Source organism: Mixophyes fleayi, chromosome 7 (genome assembly GCF_038048845.1).
Source record: "Mixophyes fleayi isolate aMixFle1 chromosome 7, aMixFle1.hap1, whole genome shotgun sequence".
Lineage (NCBI taxonomy): Eukaryota > Metazoa > Chordata > Amphibia > Anura > Limnodynastidae > Mixophyes > Mixophyes fleayi.
Window position 1 is genome coordinate 145,495,001 of NC_134408.1, and position 24,658 is coordinate 145,519,658.

Sequence of the window (24,658 nt, forward strand, 5' to 3'; positions counted from 1 at the left end):
TTGTTTGAGGATGATGTACACACTGATGAGGGTGAATATTATGACAGTGTAGATTGCAGGTGCTGACACGGGGGCCCGTACTGGGCCCCATGAATGCTGAAGGCGGCCCTGGCGCTGGATCCCGGTGGGGTGCGGTACTTATAGAATTTAAAACTCGCAAGATCCGATGGCGTAGCAATTAATTTTTGCCTGGTTTTCAATTCCGAGGACACGCGAAAGTACTGAGCACTCGGATCTGCTAAGTTCGAGTGGATTCCGTTCTCGGGGGGGAACCGAGCCTGACCATCTCTAAGGGTGTGGCCAATTCTGTCATTTTTTTTTTTTAAATGTCAGGAGGCTTGCCACATCTAAAATGTATTTGTAAATGTTTCCACACCTTTACAGAACTCAGTGTTTTATTTCTATTTAAGTAAGAATTCTTGTAAATAGTAGAAATACATTGCAATTCCCAACAATAAATCATTTATTAGCTTTAATTAGCACAGCGCACGTTAGATTAATGAAGACACATAACTGTAATAGATAACAGCACATTGAGCCCATAAATTAAGGTCTTACGGAAAGCACCCTGTCGTGCATTGGGTGACGACTTTCCCCATGATCACATCCTCATTGTAAATATCTTTATTTCTTATAAGCCCTTTCCTGTAAAGCAACTTACGATTTAGATTTGGTGATTCAGCAACGAAGCAGAATGGACTATACCAGTCATATGTTTTATCAGCTATTACGTCTTTAAACAGCCTTGAATTGTTATTTGTAGCAAAAAGACAGAAGAAATGCTTTCTCTGTCCTTATCTTCATTGTCGGGCTAGAGAGGATTCTGCAGATAGAACCTGGGGTTTTTAGTCTAACATAGCTACCCTTGGAAGGGGGCAAAGTTATTGACACAGCGTGTCCACCACTGTTCTGGGGTTACCAGGCCGCACTGTACATATTTAAAATAACTATGCTTCATCCGTAGGTCTTATTAATTCATCACATAGCTATTTTCACATTGTAGAAGATACAATGTATCGGCGTCAGTTGCAGTTTGTGTTTTTGCCAGGTTGAAAGATACAAGCTGGTGATGTCATGTATTCTTTTATCTTGCAATAAAGCCGAGCTAGAGAATTTCAGCTATGTCTAAAATGTCGTTATTGATTGCAAGAGAAACGCGAGTAAAAGTTCTCTAAATTACAATTGGAAATGCAAAGAACAAATATTGTTTGTTGGTTTTTCTCATACCGTTCTCCATTGTTAATTCGTAACCTTGACCAAAAACTGTCCCTGTTTTGTCCAATCCGAAGATTGGAATAGAAGTAGAATTTTATGACTGTGCTATCTTATACAGGACACACTATCGCTGTGTAATCTCACTGTTGTCTGTTGTGTTGTCTCAGAATATACAGGAGCTGAGCGCCTCTGGGAACGTACCGAGGTTCAGTGACCGGCTGCAGCGGCTATACGGTGCAGTGGTCAAAGCTGACGGTAAGTTGAAATGGTGGGAAATCCCAAGTTATTTAACTGAGATCGCCCAAGTTATTTAACTGAGATCGCTGTATATGGTTAAACATGGTCTGCGTTTTGTGCTACTGAGGCACCCACCATCTCATCATTGCCCAGGGTTTTAATAATGGTTCGGGCCGCCATAGGCTGAGACGCTCGTAACACCTCTTTGCCTTCCACGCCAGGCTAATAAGCGGTAGGTAGAAATAAAACTCATCCTTAATTTAAAATCGGCTTCCTTCACCCCTACCCCACCAATGTTTATGTTCCCATATTTTTCAAATTCAGCTCCACTTGGCTTTTTAAAAGGGTCTTGTCAATCTTTGTCACTCTTAGGGCTAGATTTACTAAGCTGCGGGTTTGAAAAAGTGGGGATGTTGCCTATAGCAACCAATCAGATTCTAGCTGTCATTTTGTAGAAAGTACTAAATAAATGAAAGCTAGAATCTGATTGGTTGCTATAGGCAACATCCCCACTTTTTCAAACCCGCAGCTTAGTAAATCTAGCCCTTAGTGTTTAAATTCAGAACTGTATAGTGGAACGGAGGTTTGAAAGAGCACTACTGAGGGTGAAGGCGTAAAGATGGAGGTGGGGATGTCACGCCTGCGCCTTGTCTCTCCTGCTCACTGATCCTCAAACTCCCACCATAGGAATTCGTCAAGATTAAAACCTTACTATATCAGCATCACCAGTTATTTATATAGCGCCACTAATTCCGCAGCGCTGTACAGAAAACTCACTCACTGCCCCACTGGGGCTTACAGTCTAAATTCCTTAATATACACACACAGACAGAGAGAGACAGACAGACAGACAGACAGACTAAGGTCAATTTGTTAGCAGCCATTTAACCTATCAGTATGTTTTTGGAGTGTGGGAGTAAACAGGATCCCCCGGAGGAAACCCACACAAACACGGAGAGAACATACAAACTCCTCACAGATAAGGCCATGGTTGGGAATCTAACCCATGACCCCAGTGCTGTGAGGCAGAAGTGCTAACCACTGAGCACCTTGCAATCCATTGCTACTATATTTTTCTTTCATGTTTTCTTTTTACTTTGGCAAACAAATAATTATATTTTAAAATGAAATTCAGTTTGTCTTTCCCTGTCACAATTTTGCACCTCCAAAATTTTGTACCCCTTCCCCCCAATAAAGCCTTGTCCCCTAGGTTGCAGCCTAGTCAGCCTATTGGATAATCAGGGGCTGATTGCCGCAGGAGTTGTGTCCTACACAGTATCAGTCTTTATCTTTGAATGGCTTCACAAACCTCGGAACTTTGCAGCCATATTGTGAGGGGTAATTGTGTTTTTGCATATTAAGGTGCAAGCGAGCTGGCGGAACGTCCACCTAACCCACAGTCTGTGGATGAAAACAGCAGCAGTTTGGCAACGAAGGAACCTGCAACAGCTCAAGGTGGTGACACCGGACAAAGCCACAAACCATCCCAGGTGTGTTCTAATGTACCAGCTACAGCCTGCTAAGAGTTAATGTCATTTGTGCCTTATCTGTTTAGCTATTGCTATATGACATATAGGTTTGGGGAAAGGATTTTTTCCTATGCACAATAGAATTCCTGTTAGTAAGTCTATTGCTGCAGAGAGCATTACTAAAACAGAATGCTGGTAGCAGAGGACAATAGATTGACGTAAATTAGATAACAAGGGTGCATATAATAATAAATACCTTTTAAGAGGCAGTAATGTTACGAAGTCGACTCGTCACGGTATTTATATTTGATTATTTAGCGTTTTGTGCCTGTCATAAAGGGGTTTTAAAGTCCTAGTGATCGTCTTCTAGGTATTCGTGGTTGTTTTTTTCTGGCATCTATGACAGCTGGTGCGCAGAAATTATACAGAAATATAGAATGTGATGGCAGATAAGAACCACTTGGCCCATCTAGTCTGCCCATTCCTCTAGTCTACCTAGATCATCCAAGAAAACCAAAGTAACCAAAATCAACCAACCAGACGTTTGCTTTCATTTCCTGAATTTTTCTGGGAGGGTCTGGATGTTTCAGATACAGCATTTTGTTGCACAGTCTCCTTGACTCCAGATTTCATAGATGTCTCCCATTATCTCCCATTGTTTGTGAAACCTGCACCTGACACAGGAATTAAACCTTATACTGGAAACAAGGATACCTGGGAGAATGAGCTCTAGTGCCCGGCAATCTTCTAATGGGAGAGGCAGTCTTTAATGTAATGTAAGAAAGCCCAGTTTACAAATATATGCATGCCGTGGATCCGTATACAGCTTATTGTTCCCCCAACAAACAGTATGCTGGGGGTCCTATGTCAGGGACCTCACCATTCATGATAAACACACCCCCTGATTAAGTAATGGTCAATTCTCCTGCCACAAGTGGTCACCACTGTATCCTTTGCTGTGAACATCTAACTTCACTGTTCCCTCAACAAGACTGACCTGCACCTCGTTCTCCATTGACATTAATACAGTGACAACTCTTCAGTCTAACCCTCCCTCTTTACTTTTCTCCTGTTCTGACCCCAACACTTTGGTGGACTTCTATAGTGTCGTCCCTCCTTCAGGTTCTTCAGCCCAGACACTTCCACCAGATGAATGGATCACCCATGGCTTGTCTCGCATGCTTGAACCCTCCACTCCCATGCCAATAACATGTGACTTACAGATAAAGTCTTCCACTCATGCCAGATTCCTTCATCATCATCATCACCATCATCATCATCACTTTAAATCTCTCCTATCAACGTTTCAGACTGTCTGCACTGACGCAACACAGTTCTGTACAACGATCATTAAAAAATCAAACTCGGGTCAACTTTTTATGTCTTTGACTCAATGCCGTGCTCCGCCACAACTGCTGCCACTGTAATCCATGGTTCCCTGCCAGTCTTGGTGGACAAGGTGGACTATTCACAAATTCATTCCAAGTCCTGACCATAATCTCACCCTGCTTATATCCTCAACATTAAAGGCTGATTCCTATTTTGGTTATTTTTATGAGAAGCTTCAGGCCACCAATGCAATTATCTTCCAAAGTTCCACTGAGATAACTTTCAGCCCTGGACTTTTGCCGTTGGCAAGCCAAATTAGCGTGATGACGTTGACAAAGGTTCTGCTGTAGCTGACTCAAAAAACAGGGACCCCCCCCCCATCAACAGCGGGGTGGGAGGGTTATGTTTAAGAAGGTCTCCAAAGGGAACTCGGTCTTTAACATTCAACCCTCTATCTCCTCCTCGCCATTAACTACTTGTGCTTTTGTCCTTTATACCTTCTCACATTCTTGAGTCTTTTGTTTCGCACCTTTTCACACATCTTTAATTATTTTCTGTATTCTGTCATTAGTCCCTATTCCTTCATGGCTCACACCATTGTGCAGATCAGCCCAGTCCTATAACAGCCAGGGCTACTAACCTAGCTTCCACCCAGTCACCAACCTACCAACAACCTCTAAACTTACAAAATTAATAGTTCACTCTCCATCTATCTCAGCACGCATGATTATTTTGTCCCTTTGCAATCTGTTTTCTGTACAACTCACTAAGCAGAGATTGCTTGATATAAAGTGGGTGACGTCTGGCAGTCTTCAGTCCACGTCATCCATGACCTTTCTGCTTGTCTTGACACTATTGGTCAGTTAGAATTGTTCATATTCTTAAAGAGAAACTGATATTAAGACAACATTTGGTTTATCTGACATAATGTCAGTGGAGTCCACACATTGCCTAATGGTTACTTTTAATACTTCTCCTTCGTTTTCATGTGAGCTCTGTTGCTAAAATGTGCGGTTTCTGTCTTCGGAATACTGCCAAAATCCAAAGCTTGTTCCTCAGCCGTGGTGTAAACTCTCACACTTGCTCTCATTCTATCTCGCTTGGACTACTGCAACTCCCAGCAACTCCTCCAGCTGCTATCTAGCTTTCTACTCTATCATTTATCCTCAAACTTCTGCTAGGCCTGTCTCCCAGGTGCCCAGATCTTTTCGTACACCTCCTTTACTGCAGTCTCTCCTGTGACTGCTGGCAATCACTGTGTTTAGCCATCCCTTCTTATATCTCGTCTCTTATTTTTCCATGTAACCTTAGACATATTATTTCCTCTCTAGACCCTAACTACTAACTCACACCATAAAACTTGGCCAATCCTAACTTTTGGGATCTCTTCCTTCTGCCTGTAAGTCATGTCCATTTAATTGTATAATCGTGTCCACGTCTTAACCCATTGACGTGCTGAACTTCAACATTACTCTGCAAAGTCCCGCAGTGGTGTCCTTGGTTCGTAGTAAGTTGATAGGTTTCATTTTTGCAAATATTGGTTCAGACCACAACATGGCTACCACCATGTGGAGGAGACATGCTCACGGGGCAAGAAAATATGCCCGTTGTCCCTCTTTTTTGTCTTTCTGTACAAATCTCAGTACTAGGTCCTCCACTAGAGAGCACATTGTTTTGATAACTGTGGTTTTAATGTAATAATTTCTGAAAATCTGAATTTTCTGCATCGTTTTTTCTTATTTATCTTATGGCCAGATGCCTGCAAAACTCTGGGCTGCATCCTGCAGATTTCTGTGACCTTGATCAGGACTCGCTATCTCTCAGTGCTCTTTAAAACTGTATTTTAACCAAGTCACAGTAGCTATTTGTTCTTCTTGAGTTTATCAGAGCAGCATTCAGTGTGAAACAAAGTGCATAATATATGCTGAGACGGCAGAGAAACATTTATTTTGTCAATAGATTGATCGGGGGGACTCGTGATGTGCTTTGGTCAATTTCCAGCAGTTGTGACATCATTGCATGATGTCATCATTGTCAATATTTTCCAGTACCCCTAGTACATGGATACAAAGGGAACGGCGCATGTGAAGAGGTAAGAAGCTATAATGGTTTTGCTATGTGCACACCTGGGACACTCCGACCCAACAGATCCTTTGATCTCTTGCCCAGTACTGTCTTGTGACCTCCTTAGCTCACTGTTTTGGGCTCGTCAGGTCACTGCGCTCAGGAGAAAGAGAGTGAAAGGGGAAACAGGTAAATGTGTCTGATCTCGGCCTAGGAACTGCTCAATGACGGGGTCCGAAGCCATTGAGAAATGCCTGATTGCTGGATGTCGATCTTTTTTTTTGTAACAGCATTAAATAAGGTATATTATTAAATCTTATGTATATGTATGTGGGCCTCTGTCTCTTCTCTTTGAGAAAGTATTTTAAGGTTAACAGGAAAAGATATCCAATTTATCAATACTGGATTCGCACTCACCTGCTACCTAGATGAAGACAGGAACGCCTCCGCAGTAGTGCAAGGAGGGGCTGGGATCCTTAATTTCACATATAGCACAGTACCCCCACCTAAAACGCCAACGGGTGGCTTATCCAAGGGAGGTTCCCCGTACTAGTGACCAGTTCTGACCCTTTTGCAAGTTCTGCAGTCAGGGGACCCCCATATACCAAATGTTGGAGCAGACATGTCCTAAGGTGAACATCCTCTGATTGCTGGGTCATAATGTTTATCCTAACCAGAAAGGAGTCGCATATAGAGCTCTGTGCTCACCTCCTTATATTACAATTTCTGTTTCACCAACTTGGGTGGTTTCTTCAAACCCCTTCGAAGTTGTCTTATTTCTGCACGGTTTTCTACCACTTCCACCTCACCACGTCTCCCCGGCCTCTCCGAATCTTTGGAACTTTATCTCCCAAACCCAAGTTGAAATCTTACCGCTGAAATCAGCAGCTCTGTGTCGCTTATAACCATGATATTGCACCTGAGAACTTGTATTCTCATATGTCAGCATTTAGTAACTTGCATTTTCTTGCTGTTATATCTCCCATCAGCAATTTAGATTGTAAGCTTTTAGGGACAGGGGCCGTAGTCCTAACGGGGTGTGGTTTCCCTGTTGCACTCGTTGTTCCTATTTTGTAGTTTAGTACTGCACGTGCTCTTCTTTACCCAGGCTGCTGATTGTACTATACAGAAGGTGAGACAGTGAGGATCTTGATCTGTCCTGTACATACATGTGACATGTACTTAATATGTGTCATTGAAGTGAATAGACTTGTGGTGTTTCTTGCAGGTGCCTCCAGCAGTCGATCTCTCCTTGACGCAGTGTCCCCCAATTGCGGTGTCCAAAGCTAAGAAAAGGAAAGCCAAGGGTCTCTTCACATGATGAGCCCCACGGCAGGAGAGATGTGAGAACACAGACGTATTACCTCAGTGGACATACTGTGCATTCTCCCTATCGTACAGCATTCGCCTCCCCGCCAGCTGGCAATATGGTATTTTGGCCACTGCAGCCATTAGGTTTCCCTTGAATAAGTAGTAGCCCCCTAGTGGTTAAAGGAAGTATTTCATCGTGACCCAGGCTATAGTATAGTTATGAAAAGCATAACCCTGTAAAGAGCACACTTATCTTTCAGTTTGTCCACAGCAGCCAATCGGATCCTAGCTATAATTTTCTAGAATGTACTAGATAAATGAAAGCTAGAATCTGATTGGTTGCTATGGGCAACAACTCCACTTTTACTTGTTAGAAGGTTTGATAAATCTACTCTTAACAGTTGTAACTAGAAACCTTCATTCTATTTTGCACATACTCGGACAATAGGGTTCCCCCTAGCATACAGCACCCACCCCAATATTTCACACAAATTGAACTCTACTTATGATTCTAACCTATGGGCATTCATTCACTCTTTTTCTTAAACATGTTTCATGGTTATTGTGACTTGGTGATTATTTTCTGTGTATTTCTTTTCCAGTGTATAGATGTCACTCTTTGATGTGTGTTGCCGTCATTAAATGCTATTCAGGAAGTGGCTTAAAAGTAACTGTACTTAGGACCCCACCCACAAACAGAAGGGTTTAATATCATATGTTGTTTCTTCTGTCAACGTTGTCTTTATATTCTGCGATACTTTCCCCGGGCCTACGAGAACTCTGAAAGAAAAGAAAGACGCTCTGCACTCTATTGTCAATGGCCTAGGTTTATACCTACCACACACACAGTCCTAACTACAACCCGACATACCCTTAGGTATCACTAATTACATATTATTTATGGGTTGGAACCCACAAACTCCTATGTGGCAGCTGCAGTTTTCTCCTCCACCACTAGGGAAGCTCAGACAAAACAAGATGTGTATTTGTGTAACGGCCCGTCTATACGGTATGTCCACTTGTTCATCATTTTATACCGCTGCTAAATTGGCAGTGGTGTTTACATTTAATAAAACATGATTTTATTATATGTCATACTTTTCAATAAATAGTTTTAACAAGTTGTTATATTTGAGTTTTTGTCTGTACATTCAGAGTGTATTAGTTTGATCTTTTTGGAGAGACATCCGCCGATGTTGAGGATGGAATGTTGATGTTGAGGATGGAATCTCCACAAGTCTGAGTAGAGGTTTCATATCGTAATAGCCGGCACAGTCCACAGCGGACATCACGGCCAATTGAATTTTCCCTATAGAGCAGTGATTACAGTGACACAAGACCATGATCCATATGGCTCAAGGATATACAGCTGCTTTCCAGCGCACATCAAAGTACATGGTTTATAATATAGAGATACATTTCTTATGTAAATTGTTACATATCAAGACATAACTTATAATATGCTCAGGGATTTACAGCCTTATTAGCTAGAGGGGCTAAGATATTGGGATATATTTACTAAATTGCTGGTTTTAAAATGTGGAGATGTTGCCTATAGCAACCAATCAGATTCTAGCTGTTATTTTGCAGATTGTACTAAATAAATAGCTAGAATCTGATTGGTTGCTATAGGCAACATCTCAAGTTTTTCAAACCAGCAATTTAGTAAATATACCCCATTGCCTTCTGTAATCCTCCATGACAGGCTTCAATGGACTCCATACAATAATTCATCAGTAACCACCACAAGGTCTAATCTGCATAGTTTTTAGGCAGCCATTCACATCAATAGTAAGTACTATGAAAAGTAAGACGCCAACCCTACTGTTCTTCTTTCTAAAGTTTAGCCTGGATGTAATACAAATGTCAAAAAATAATAGAATAGAAAATATAGACAGCTGTGAAAAGTTGAAAATCGACAACAACCCGACAGCGGGTGTGATGTCACATCGTGTACTACTGACTTCATCAAGACCCCACTCATAACGAGGGGTATATTTATCAAACTTTCGAAAAGGAAAAGCTGAGTTGTTGTCCATGGCAGCCAATCAACTTATAGCTATCATTTATCCAGCATAGTCTAAAAAATTATAGCTAGAATCTGATTGGTTGCTATGGGCAACACCTCCACTTTTGCTTTTCTGAAAGTTTGATAAATCTATCCCTGAATCTCTTTGCTAGTGACCTCAAAACACAAATATATAAGGGGGTGTCTGTGTTTCCAAGAAAGGTGGCTTCTGAAGACATAGCAACACACTAATAGACAGGTATCTAGGTTGTTTAAAAAAAAAAAAAAGAAGAAAATTCAACCCACAAAGGCTGCAAAAATTATTTGCAGCATATTACTAAGAAGACGTCTTTAACACAACCTCTCACATCCTCTCCAGCTCTCTCCCCTCTCTCTATACTTTAAGGTCAGGGGTGTGGAGTACGTTTGCTTTCAAACCACAGAATGAGCCGACGAGCTACAAGAACCGTGTTATAATTATGGCTCCATGTTCCGCCTTTACGGAAAAATACAGACGCAAATGTGTGTGTTGGGTTTTTTTTGTGTTTTTACCAGCATCAATTTTTAAAGGCGATAAACATAAAAAAGAACAGGAACTTTCAGCCTCTTACCCAAATACGCTCCAATTACGCAGCAAATGATTTGTAATGGATATGTTTTCCAATGAGCATGGAATTAACATGAAAAATTAACACTTGCAGGAAGCTAAAAGGACAGAGATATGTATATTAAAATGTTCTGCTCCTGATGCATGAAAAAATAGAGACTTTGTACATTTTCTATTTCTGTTTTATGGGGCAAGTAGCTGACAAACATTTTAATATTTTCTTCGCTGCGAGGATAGACAGGAGGATGTTTCTTGTTTCCGGTAATGCTAGATACACTCCACTAGAGAGTGTATCTTGCCAATGAATCTAGATAGATGGTGGGTGTCATTGGAAAAAAGACACACGATAAGTGTCTTTCATTTAAATATGGGAAATGAAAATATCCATAAGGGTGGGCATAACCTTTCATTTGTCACAATTGTGTATTGCATTTTTTGGGATTTTTGTGCATAAATATGAGCTCCCCCCATCAAATACCCCTAGATGGTGCAACAGGTGGATGGTGACTGTAACCTCCAAAACACCCATTCAAAGCAGGCTATCTTGCGGGAGGAAAGAGGTTCTGCAGCTACCCACTAACCCAGGAATGCCCCTCAAAATGCACAGTCTTACAACATGAAATCATTCAAATGCATTCATCTAGGAACGCCACCCTCTTGTTGCGTTAATCCAGGGTTATCGCAAACCAGAATTCGGGCTGTGGTGCAACTTTATAAACTACCTTTAATGTCCCTATAAACTGACCCAAGTGCACAGTACCACTTCTCAGTGTTGGCTGTAATTCTCTGTATCTGTTCTTATCCTACATGCTGTACAGGCTGATATTTATTATAAGGAGGTATTTAAAATACAGTAAACCAGCAAGCACTCGTGGATGGTGATTTGTTGTAAACCAGGCGCTTATGCTGCAGATCTGGAGGCATCTTGAAGATGTGTACGGTTCTGTGTACGGGTGCAAATGCTATTTTTCTGTTCTCATTTTTATTTATTTTTTAAACTAATTTACTTCCATTTTCCGACCAAATCTACATCATACTTGCCAACTTTTCCTCGTTGGCTTCAAGAAGATCCCGGGGGAGGCGGACGGGGCGGGGCTTGATGAATCGCATCATTTTGGCCCTGCCCCCTAAATGATTGGCACAATTTTGTCCAATTACAGCAGGGGCAGAGCTAATATGACGCAATATTTGCGTCATTAAGCCCCCCCCCACCCCGACACTTATCTATTCTGGGGCGAGAACTGGGAGATTGCCCTGCTCTCCCGGGAGGTCCCCCAGACAAGCAGGAGTCTCCCGGACATCCCGGGAAAGTAGGCAACCATGCGTTAAAGAAAAGCAGCTAATGAATCTCTAGAGACTAAAGTGTCTCTTACATTTCTGTCTCCATTACTGAAGTCACGTTGTCTTACCTGTCAGTCTTTGATTAAATCTTGGTCTCCATGAAAATGGCCACCTCCATTGGCATCAATACATGGACATAGGACACAATTTTTGAACTGTGTCATCATGCTACAGATGGCGAAGCCAACAATGTCTTGTACTGGCTCAGCATCAGGGAGAATGCCAGACTCTTCAGGGAGTGAGGGAGATCACCCCGCCCTATTTCAGGAAGTCTCCCTGACATTCAGAGAGAGTTGGCAGCCCCGAAATGTGTTTAATGCAATTTGACGCAACTTGAGCTGGATCTCGGTCTATCCAGGGATAAATGTAAGGAAAGACTTCCCTATGCCAGCATTATGTGTCATCACATGGAGCAATATCGTTAAAACTGACAATATACCGTTCAGGGGATTGTTATTTATTTGTGTCTTTGAGGAGGTTCCAGGCAAATAGTGGATCTCTTATAATGATATCCTGAAACATACATTTCTAATTTGTCAATAAAAACTATAGTTTTTGTTTTGCCACCAATGCCAATCGCAGATACGCCCCCGTCAGGTGACCAGGGGTATGTCCTGCCCTGTCGCTGCCTGAGGTGGTAACTGAAGTGACGCAGCTTTCGTCTCAATCGGCACAAATATTGGTATAAACATAATTAGTCTCACTCAAATCATTATTGGATCCACCTAATCCTGAACTTGGGAATTTGTAGCACAGAAATTAGCGTCTTTTAAGTAATTCACAAAATCCAGCATGGTATAGTGACTCACAAACGCGTGCAGATCACACGATAAACAACCGTTTGGTCAGATATTGCAATAGTGTGCGCTCCCACGAACATGTGTTACCAAAAAAACATCACATCTACTGATTTGGTTTTATAAACTTCGTAAAAATCGCGATCAACAATTTGAAAGTGTGTACGCACTCACGGCGGTCCGTCCTTCACTTCTGCCGATAGTTCCAACAACAGCGGCGCCTTTGTGGCCGTACATATATAAATCTACGATGTTGTCTCCTACGTTTTTAGTTGTGAAAAAAAGTACAACATAAGCACATGGAAATACAGTGATCATTTCATAGCTAATCAATAATAAACATTCTTTACATGATCTCTAGTCATCTATTTATTCCTCTATACAAGTGATACAACGTGAATTGTAAACACACGTACAAATACATATTTTCAATAAAGTCTCATTATTTTACTGATGTGCTAGGTGTAAATTTCTTAAATGTTGTTTCATCTACCTGTATGTATTGTTTATTTTGTTCTGTGCTACAGGCTTATCAGTGACATTGCTGTTTAATCTAATATTCACACTGTCCTGTCAAAGCTTATTCACAGAAGCTAAGTGTTATATTAGGTGATTTCTGTCCATGAATGAAATAAGATCAGATATAGAACACAATTTGCTAGCTAAAGATCATGTCTACTATGCTTCCAGTAGGTGCTACATTTATTATTATTGTTTACCGATGCAGCGCCAATCATATTATGCCATACTTGCCAGCTCTCCTGGAATGTCCGGAAGACTCCCAAAATCCCGGTCGGTCTCCCGGGAGAGCAGGCAAGTCTCCCGCATCCGGCAAATACCTGGCCAAAATAACGCGATTTGCTGTGAATCACGTCATTTTGGCCCTGTCCACCGCATCAAAACATCATTTCCATAGCGGGGACGGGGCCAAAATGATGCGATTCGCCGTGCCCCGCCCCCTCTCGCCCTCTAGTCACGCCCCCTGTCCAGAATCTCCAGGACTTCAGTGTCTAAAAGTTGGCAAGTATATATTATGCACAACGTTCAATGGATATGGCCTTGTACCGTTAGAGCTTGCAATCTAAATTCCCTACCATACATAAACACGAGGATTCATTTTTTTTCAGAATCCAATTAACCTACCAGTATGTTTTTGGATTGTGGGAGGAAACCCACAAACACGGGAAGAACATACATAGCTTTTCGGAACTTGTCCTCGAAGTCTGATGTGATGGCGTTAGCCATTCAACCCTAGGGGGAGAGGATTGCGGTAGAGGGATCTTCGGATCTTGCTCTGCAGGGATCTTGCTCTCCTCTGCGTTAATTTACATGACTGATATATGTGAAGCATGCGCAGTAAAGACTCCATTAGACGGATTAAGGACTCCGTTACCGTTAGAAAGAAGTCATCTCACGGACAGCCCCCTATGGGATGACAGGTGATCATTAACGTGACAATAGTCCGATTGCAAATTAATAGGCCCCCAAAGCTATTGCAGCTCCAATTTCCTCGATTCGTTATCTCTCTAACGATTTGTATAATTATGTAGGAAGGGAGAGTAAAATAAAAATTGCTTTACGTTGATGGTGTGTTTGGCAAGTTAGAGTCCCGGGGACAAGCCAGGCTGGTGAGCCAGGAATGTCATCAGCCCCTGGGGGCAAACTGCCCCAAATGCTGAGCACATCCCCATCTCTCAAACATGGAACAGACAGAGATATTTAAAAACAGAGGGGAAATGTTCAGAGTTCTACTTAAAATAAGCTGTGGATTGCGGTTCAGGAGGAGGATGAGGCCAGCACAGTGAGGGAATTGAATTAAGCTTGGTGCAGGCTTTTTTAAATGAAAAGGAACTGTAAGCTGTAATAGTGTGTGAGATTTCAGATCAGATATTGAAATGGGAAAATTAAATACGCCAAGAGGTGTCAAATTCTGTTTCAACCCCTACTGAATGGAAGAATTTATGTTCAAAGTTTAAAATGAAACCTATTAACTCATCCACCCGTTGGGGTGCACGCAACATTTTAATTTCACCCTGGCTTCCTAAGAAAGCTGCACGGGAGCGTAGATCGCACTATTAAGCTCTTGTGGCTTGTCCCTGCTCCGACATAAGTTCTCCGCTTTTCTTCCAGATTACAAGGACTCTCGAGAAATGAATTCCCTTCCACGCCGTGTGATTCCTAGAGGACTGACTTGTTAACCCCTAAGGTCTAGAGCCTCTGAGATTTAACCCCTGAGGTTAGGATGTTTTTCTTGGCAGCCTGCGTTAAACTTAATACTAGCAGGAAAGTTCGTCCCAGGTTGTAAATAGTGACTTTACTAGCTTTCTGTTTGGCTTGCTCAGTATTCCAATAATACAGCCCTGCAGTAACCCCCCTCCGCCGCGGCTGCCCCACCCTGCTAATTTGTCACTTTTTTTTTTTATATCGAGTGGTTTTGGGGGAGCCGAGCTTATTTAAAGGCCTCTTTGATTGGTTAGGGAGTATTTTTAGAATGGGGATAACAAGGGCAGTGAATGAACAAGGCTTCTTGAGATTTAGTCTAGCTGCTGGCGGGACCTGGTGTCCCCATCTTTCATTAGGGCGCCCCCCCCCAGCCCTCACCCCTCCTTCTCAGCCGGAGACAGCTCGACTGGCACTAAGGTGCTCGCATGTAAGACGTAGGACACCACAATGCGGAGGTCAAGGAGAGTTTTATTAGGGTTAAACCACATTTCATAATTAGTTATTTTTTCACTAATTCGTCTTTCGCTGTCTTAAACCCCAACCCTATAGCACCAGTCGGGGAAACGGTTAGATGCAATAAAGGGAACTCTGATATAGAGGTAAAATAGTTAATTTTCATTTGTGTAATGCAGCAGAAATATTCTATTTTAAGAATATATATATATTTCTCACACTGTTTACTATATCCAGGAGTGAAATGACATGTCATTACTTTTAATTATTATTATTATTATTATTAATATTACTATAATGATTACACACTGGGTCTCAGTTATGGAACACACTGAACACAAACCAGTAAATGCCTTGGTTTTACGCATAGTCCGCAGCGCACACGTAAAGATAGACACGCCTATAGCGGTAGGACAGTCTGAAGAAAGACGCCATAGTCTAAACGCCACATCAAAGCCTGTTATTAAATAAGATAACCTATATAGCAATCACATAGATTGTAAGCTTGCGAGCGGGTCACTCTTACCTCTGTCTATTACCCATTATTGTATTAATACTGTTTATTCCCAATTGTAAAGTGTTACGGAATCTGCTGGCGCTATATAAATAAATCTTGATGATGATATAGTGCTTAGAAAACCCATATAGGGAATATGACGCAAGATCAACCTTTAATGTGTTCTTAAACTTATTCTTGATGTAAATTAAAAACTGGCTCATAGATCACAAGATAAATAATCCATACGCCCTTGCTAATTAGTCCATAAGCATCTGTGTGGCCCACTAGCGTATATCCCTTGTCAGGGGCAAACGCAGGATTTGTAGAGAGGGGTTTCCAGGCTGCGCCGTCAGTGGGCGTGACCAGCATGCATAGGGGCGTGGCTATAATTTTAGACAGTGTTTGGCTGCTCTCCAACTCTTCCTATCCACATCATATACACAGGCAATTCCTATCCCAGTCACATACATGGTGCAAGTCACCTCAAGCATACAGTGCCCCATGCTGGGAGGGGGTTTCCAGACACTAGGAAACCCCCCCCCCTCGGTTTGCCTATGCTTGTATAGGGTTGTCTGGGCAGCTTAGCGTTTTACAGCATGGCCATATCCCCATCTGAGGTAGCCACGCCCCATTGAGACAAGGCCACGCCTTCTGACTCTCCGGTAGGGACTTGCATTTTGGGAGGGATGGACGAGAAGTGCAAAATCCCATTAGAGTGATAGCAAAAGATCTGAAGCCTTCAAGTCCTTTCGCAGAGTGACAATGGCCCTGCGCCCCTCCGCATAGCAAGAAGCGCCCCTTAAAATGAGACCTCGCCACCACTTTAACTCATTTCAACAAACTCACCTGGCAAAATTAAATTGTGCATTGCTCCACAAAACTAGGCTCTCCTCCAGTTGTAATTCTAGTTGTGCATAGTCAGGAACACCCTGACTATGCTCAACTCCTTCCCCCAGCCAATGCTAATGTGCGCTCCTCTGTAACCACGCATTTTGCTGGAAACCGAGAAACACTGATTTTCACATTGAACGTTTTGTGCTGCATAATTGAATTCCATCATAATAGCAAGAAACACTATTATGGTTATTAATGTTTATTTATACAGCGCCAGTGTGCGCCTCTGCCCTTTACCATTGGAAACAAACACAGTAATACTACGAGAGTGGGTATTAAGAATTGTACTACAGCAATAGTAGGACCTCATTGCAGTCATGTCTTACCTATCAGCATTGTTAAAAATTCCTTGCAGGTTGTGTATCAGTTGTTCATATGATCCAGGCACAGGTTGTTTGCGCATGGAAAGAGAATACATGTAAGTTTTGCCCAGACTGCGTAGAGGGTGGTGAATAGATAGAGTAGACTGGGGGGACTACGAAGGTGGATTGGGAACTTCATATTTGTATTGCCTAAAGAGGTTTTTTTTCAGGGAACCCTTGAAGGTTTCAATGTCTTGTTTTGAGGAAATTCCACCGTGATGTTGCATCCTAAAATAAGTCCTGTACCCAGGAACGAGAGCCGGTAATGTGTGCGCATGAGAGGCACATATCTTGGGCAGAGGGATCGAGTTGAGAGATATTTTGAGACACGAGAAGATGTGTTGGTGCAGACTGGCGGAACAAACCAGCAGTAGAGGAATTTTTGGAGAGGAAAATTAGTCTACCAGCTGCATTCGCACCTTGGTCTAAGATTGCCAAAGTGGAATAGCATCATGTAGGCAGTGATATATTTTACCAGCAAGAATGAAATTGCAATAGTCAATGAGATGACATCGGAACTGTCCACTGGAGCCGTCTTTATTACGTGTCCCTTTTGTGTGTTATAATGTTTAAATTGCCTTAATACAAATGAGCTCTCCTGTAAAAGGAAAAGACCATGGTTTACAACAAGCAAGGCAACAAGCCGGGTCACAAAGTATTCAGAACCTGAATTTTCAATATTGAGGGGAACATGATGAGAAAGATAGAGGGGAGGATGGGAAGAGCGGGGTGATAGCCCGCTGCAAGGGAAGGTGGGAAGGCAAAAGGATGAGGATCCAGATGACGTAACGTTGAACGCAACATAATTTACGAGAATAGGGGACGGCCGTAAAATTACATCATCCGTGTTTTAAGAAAGGATTTCAAAGTCATCATTTCCATCTAATAAGTGTACCAGGTTTTTTTCCAGTCTGCTGCCAACTGACAAGTTCAATGGACATTATGATGACAAACTTGTTTTGGTGGCGTGTGGTTGAAGGAAGCCCCAGCGGTAGGAGAAAGAATCTAAGGGAGAGGGGGTATCTAATTTTAAGATCCAGTGTTTCAGATTTTTACTATCCCTCCCAAAAGCCTAAAGTCTAGGGCAAGGCCACCAAATATAGAGAAATGAGCCTTCTAAAGAGCTTTCATCAGGCGTTAGAGACCTCTGGATTGAAGTTTAGAGGGTTCGATGGCACCTAATGCCACTGACTTAGATATATGTATTTTTTTTTTTCATTTTCACACAGATGGTTTTAGAAGCCACATTTTTCACAAATTAGTGTCTTCATCATCCTCGGTCTGCTTCCCACACGTCCCCATGAGGATCTTTGGGGGCTCAGCCTATAAAGTCGACACACGATCTCTTGTTGCCTTAAGAGTTCAGATATTTCTGTTGCATGTAGTGAATCGAAATCCACGGTGACGTCACTTATTGTTACATGAACATAATACACAATGTTATTTTCCCCTTATATGTATCGAAACGTTAATCTACATATTGGGTAGAACATTATAGCAATTATATAGCATTATATCTACAGAACATATCTCTGTTTTCACAGCTGCCTGAATCAGTAGAACCCACAGGAAGTGACTTCCGAGAGATTCCAGGTGATGTCAGAGTCATTGGCAACAGGTATAATAGTTTACTATCACCTATAATTTAAATTAAATAGCAGATCCTTGTCTAGTAACCCCCAAAATGTCTACAATATACTATAACATCCATTTCATAAAAACTTTTGTTGGAGTGTTTGCCCCAAAAGTTTCCTGAATGGTGAAGATGTCAAAATCTTATCTTTGATCAAAATTTAAGGAAGCTTAAAGAAGATTATACCCCAGGGGGTCATGAGCTCACAAGGTCAAATGTACCTGCCTATACATAACAACATTTTATTACATGACCTACAATTCCTTTAGTAAAGGAGGAAACGATCCTCAAGCGTCTGCCCGAGGTTGATTCATTGTCTTCAGCCTGTATGGGAATACATCAAGATTAAGGGCTAGATTTACTAAACTGCGGGTTTGAAAAAGTGGAGATGTTGCCTATGGCAACCAATCAGATACTAGTTATAATTTATTTAGTACATTCTACAAAATGACAGCTAGAATCTGATTGGTTGCTACAGGCAACATCTCCACTTTTTCAACCCTGCAGTTTAGTAAATATACCCCTAAAACTTTACTACATTTTTATTTCATGTTTTCGTTTTACTTTGGACTATTACTATCCTCTTGTATTTTAAATTGTATTTCAGTTTATAACTCTCCCTGTCGCAATGTTGCACCCTCCCAGAAGCCTTTGCGCTCTAGACTGCAGCCTATTGGATAATTAGGCCTTGGGCTTCATAATGAAGAACCTTCCAGCAATCATTGAAGATTAGATGCCGTTTTGTGAGTCCTGGCCTTGTGTATACATTTCCATTCTTAGGCACCTATGAACATAGGAAAACTAGAGCGAGTTCAGAGGCGGGCAACCTCATTAATAAAGGGAATGGTTAAATTATAAAGAGACATTAGAACAACCAGGTTTGTTGACATTGGAAATAGAGGTGACCTTATTGATATGTATAAATATGTCCAAGGTCAATACAAAAATGTGTCTAATGAATGTTTTGCACCAAGGACCATGCAGAGGTCAAATGGAAAACTTTTTCACCATGGGTGTAGGAAAGGGTTCTTTACTGTAAAGGTGGTTAAACTCTTAGTTCAATAATAACAATAATATCCATATTCCTTTAAGAAACACAGCAAACAACACAAAAAACATGTAAGAGACGAAGAGTTCCTAATGTCCGGTTTCGGATTGCCGATAACAAGAGCTGTTCATTATTTGAAAAGGGCTCTGAACGGAGACTCGTATCGGACAGATCTTTTGCTGGAAATAAGTAAGCTGGTTACTTCCTTTCAAGTTTATTAATATTTACTATACTGTACACCTTTATATTTGCGCAATATGCTTCAACCTAGGTGCAGAGTGGTTCATCCGCATATTCAGAGTCAGAATTATAAATTAGGAATCCTTCTCACTGTGAGGTTAAACTGGCAAATTTTATACAATAGGTTGTGTTGCATCCTCTTCTGGAACATATAAAAGGTTGAACTTGATGGACCCCTGTCTTTTTTTCAACCTTGAACAGTTTTTTCGGTCACTGACAATAGATACAAAGTAACAAACACTAATGTAGGGTAGAGAGGATGATTCATCAGCCTTTTGTAACTCCTGTACCCAACTGTGTCCTATTACACTGTGCAAACCTCTCTCATTGATTGGGTCTCTGATAAAAGCGTGTGATGCAGATATCAACATTATTCCTTGTTCTGTAGGGAAAGGCATTTATTTGACTTTTCCACGTCATACCTAGAAAAGATAACAAAACAGACAAATTCCAGAAAACGTGTCTTAGTGGCCATATCTAATTGCCCGTTATATGCTTAGGCAAAGGAGTGGGTAAGACAGGTGTTAAAATATACCACTACACTCCAGAGGGTTATTGCATTGTTTTGATGAGTAAATTTAGAAACTAATAAGACATTTCTGTTGTCTAACTTGCAGCATACAAAGTATTTGTTGACTGGTTGCAAATTTTCACTTAAATGCAGTACTTGTAAATAAACCTCATAGAAATGATATGGCTTTAAACACATGGGATCTGATTCATGTTCAGACAAGTCTGTTTGCATGCCTTTACGTGGAATAGCTCTGTGTATATTCAGAAATGGACATAACACCAATGAACGCAGCTAAATACAATTATTTTCACCAGCTACAGAGCAGGTGTAAGTGCCCACTGATAGTGATGATTGACACCGCTTAGGCTAGGTACACACTGGCCCGATGATTGCACGAAAAACCTCCAATCAGCCGACATCCGACCGTTTGGTCAGATATCGTGTGTGTGTGTAGTGACACGATGATCTAAAGTCGTCCCAAAGTGCCGATCATCGTTTCATTTGGTTGGTTGCACTGTTTAATATTTTCCGACCAATCGTGTAGTGTGTATGCACTCATGCTCACGATCTCCATAGAGGTTACAGAATCTGGCTCTTTTCAGCTGATGCTAGCAATGAATGTCCAGGTGAATAAATGTAGAGAGCGCTGTAGAAGGAATAATTAATTTGTTTAATCTGAGACAGAATGTTTTGTTTCAGAGTCGCAGAAGCTAATGAAATGCGTTAGGACATGTGGATAACTATAACAAGGCAGTTTTAATCAGGGTGACAATGATGAATGAATGAATATTGTGGTGTCTCTCTCTGAAGACTAGAGGACCAGATGAAGAGCACAGATCTGAAGGTAAATCGTGTCAGTGTGTAAGCATGAATCATCAGACTGATTGGACCTTTATTCGTAGAAACAATCATTTGAGATAACAAGTCGGTCGGAAAATTCTTCAGTGTGTACTTAGCCTTAGTCTTAATCTTACAAACTACACTTGTGCCACTAGAAAGCACAGAACATGTGTATGCAAGGAAGAAATACTATATAAACGCATTGTATGTACAGTATACATGTAAAGCATCTTTATTTATGTATTTAATGTATTAAAAAAAAAAAAATAATAATTTTATTATGATTATACTGTTTAGAGTTGTTAATTTATTTTTCTAATTATTTTTTTGTGTGTGTGTGTTCTGATGTGACTTTTTAGTGAACAGACGCTTGTGTGTATCCTGCACCCTGTTGTGTATATCTACATACAGCCAGTAACATTTAGGCAGAGCTCACTTACACCCAGATCCAAACTGAAACGTACCTAGGTTAGGATTTGGATACGGTCAGAACTACGCACAAGTTCTGGGCTTTTCTTTGTAAAACGCAAGTTGCATTTGAACATGAATTAGGCCCATCGACATTAGAAGCTACAATTATTTAAAACGCTTGGTCCTGAAGCAGATAATTCAGAATATCTGTCTTTTAGCTATTATTAGAATTCAGACTATGCTTGAAATGGTTACTTGCAAGACAGATAAATAGATATGAGATGGATAGATATTAGATATGAGAGAGATAGACAGATATATTAGATACTATCCACTTTTTCCTGATTTGTAGAAAACTGTGATACTAGGGTAGATTTATCAAACCTTTTATAAAGGAAAGGTGGAGATGTTGCCCATAGCAACCAACCAGATTCTACCTATCATGTTCTAGAATGTACTTGATAAATTATAGCTAGAATCTGAATGGTTGCTATGGGCAACACCTCTATTGTTCCTTTTTAGAAGGTTCAATAAATCTTTGATAGGATTAGTTTCAGGAATGGTGATTGGTGCCTCACATGAGGAACCATCAGACCAATATCTCTGTGCGTGTGACCAGTATTATTAATATAAAAGGGAGATGTATGCCTACTTTGCAGGGTTGGAGAGAGAATAATAAATACGATAAAGGTGATTATAACAGATACTTTCTGTTTCAACACAGTTCTGTTTAACAGCCATTCAGACTTTATTTGATGTTTTAAAATGTCTGATGTGGTTTTATGTTGGGGAGACAGATTCCTCTTATTGTGCACCTTCCATTCATCCTTAAAGGTGGTCTTTCCGCTTCTTGTGGTTATATAAGTATACAAACAGTTATTGTATTACCAGGTGATAATGGCAAGGCTGCAGAGGATCATGGGAACGTACAGAGAGTGGGTGAGCAGAATATTGGGGGCGGTTTACTGAACCCCTCTGGCTGCAACAGCGCCCGAATGAGGAGGAGGAAGGAACGTATCAATGTACAAAGCACTAGTAGAAACAGGTCTTGTGTAGGTGAACGGATTCCGCACACTTTCCACCAGCACAACAAGAGATAGAGCCTGACATCTGCATACCCGTCTCACATGTTCATGAAATTCAGTTATTGTGAAAGTTGTTGCATGGTGCATGGAATAATACTCTCCCTACTATAAGTTATATAGATATTAGAAGTCACCAAGAAGTTCTGCCACCATATAACGGCACAAGGCTTAGGCAGAGAGCTTCTGTATTTTATTGTTATACACAAGTTTCCTACAGAAATAGAATAGAATAATATGTCGTTCACACTTCATGTTTTGTAAAACATGTAAACTTAAAAGTAGCTTGCACCTTCAGATGACTTTAATGCACTAACTTATACATGTCCTCCTGCAACATTTACTAAATATGTGGGGTTTTTTTTCAACCTATCTTCCCTTTACACTTTTCAGTAATGTATCTATATCATCAGAGTTGGTGATATTACGCCATCTACTATGACACAAAGCTACTGACATGAGAGCCTTGTATCCAATGCAGAGAGAGCAGTATCTCTGTTGTATCCCATGACAACCAAAAAAACTCTGTTCTCATACAAATACACGACTGAAGAGCTCACATGCACTAGAAGCGATGTATTCAGTAAAAGTTGCAGCTAAGAAAGTAAAAGTAATCTGAAGGTCCCAAAAAAATGTTTTTTATAAAAAGAAAATACAGAGACCTCGATTACATGAATGTGTCATTCTCATCATCATCATCACCATTTATTTATATAGCGCCACTGATTCCACAGCGCTGTACAGAGAACTCACTCACATCAGTCCCTGCCCTATTGGGGCTTACAGTCTAAATTCCCTAACATACACACACAGAAAGAGAGAGAGAGACTAGGGTCAATTTTAATAACAGCCAATTAACGTACGTATGTTTTTGGAGTGTGGGAGGAAACCGGAGCACCCGGAGGAAACCCACGCAAACACGGGTAGAACATACAAACTCCACACAGATAAAGCCATGGTCGGGAATTGAACTCATGACCCCAGCGCTGTGAGGCAGAAGTGCTAACCACAAAGCCACTGTGCTGCCCACCTTTAAAGTATAACCAACTTATGACCATTTATATCTATACATTGTGCAGCAGCGGTAACAGTCGTTATGTATGGCTGTAATACACAAGACAGTACTGCTGCTATTTACCATGCTGCGTCGGCTCTGAGAACCTCCAACGAAGACCCTTCCTCCAACACAAAGTGCTGGGTGCGTGGCCTTATCACCCAGGATGGATCCAGCGAAACCGGAGAGTATCCAGTTGGATCCTACTGATTAGTCCAGTGATGCCATCCTGAGCTGGCATTACTTAGAGGTCCACAGGGACGGTAACTCTGTTAATGGCGGAGAAATCTCCTGAATTCTCCGGCATTGACACTTTGTTCAATAAAAAATAGTGGTGAAAGAACTTTTATTCTGGCATTTTTGCTCATCGCCCCTTGCTAAATGAACCCCTAAAAGTTGAAGATCCTTACAGCAGGACAATAATTTATCATACATAGTTTTCAATCCTTATCGCATTGATAAGGATTGAATTATTTCTCATATTTATGAAAAAGGCAACACAGGAACAGCAGTTCCGAAAAACTGCTGTTCCTGTGAAGTGGAAAACATACTTACCACGGCCTCTTCACTTCCAAAGAAGTACGCGATCCACGGGGGTCCTCTTCTCACTCCAGTGCACATGCGCCTGTGAGGGCCTTACCTGATATCCACGGCGAATGCCGGACACGTCAGACATCACCTGGAGATGTTGCTGGGCCGGGGAGCCAATCAGCGCTCCTCGACTGGCCATTTAAACTTTGGCGTGACGCGCTGACGTCATTGGGTGTCGGCACGCCGTCATCTATTTAAGAAGCCTGCACCAGCACCCGGAAGTCAGTCGGCGGTGGTGGTGAGCAAGAAGAGAGGACAGAGTGGGACCACAGCAGAAGACAGAAGACCGGCCGACAGCGAAGGCAGAGAGCCCTTGTCAGAGCTGAGAGCTACTCTGTCTAGTGAAGACCCGCCGGCGTCCAGAAGAACAGAAGAGTCCCAGCGGCAGTTCCTGGAGGACGGAGGCGGCAAGAAGAGGACCTACGCCGAGGTAACG

General features: G+C 41.6%; 1 protein-coding gene across 2 annotated transcripts in view; it reads left to right on the top strand.

The window, feature by feature from the left end:
• NHEJ1 (non-homologous end joining factor 1) overlaps positions 1 to 8,748 on the top strand; it is a 79,481-nt gene extending 70,733 nt beyond the window's left edge. For both annotated transcript variants that reach the window (XM_075178679.1, XM_075178680.1), the window contains exons 6-8: positions 1,383 to 1,470; positions 2,815 to 2,942; positions 7,543 to 8,748. In XM_075178679.1, the coding sequence (XP_075034780.1) occupies positions 1,383 to 1,470; positions 2,815 to 2,942; positions 7,543 to 7,635 (309 nt within the window). In that variant the 3' untranslated portion in view covers positions 7,636 to 8,748. The remainder of the gene's footprint in view (positions 1 to 1,382; positions 1,471 to 2,814; positions 2,943 to 7,542) is intronic.
• The last annotated feature ends 15,910 nt before the right edge of the window (positions 8,749 to 24,658 follow it).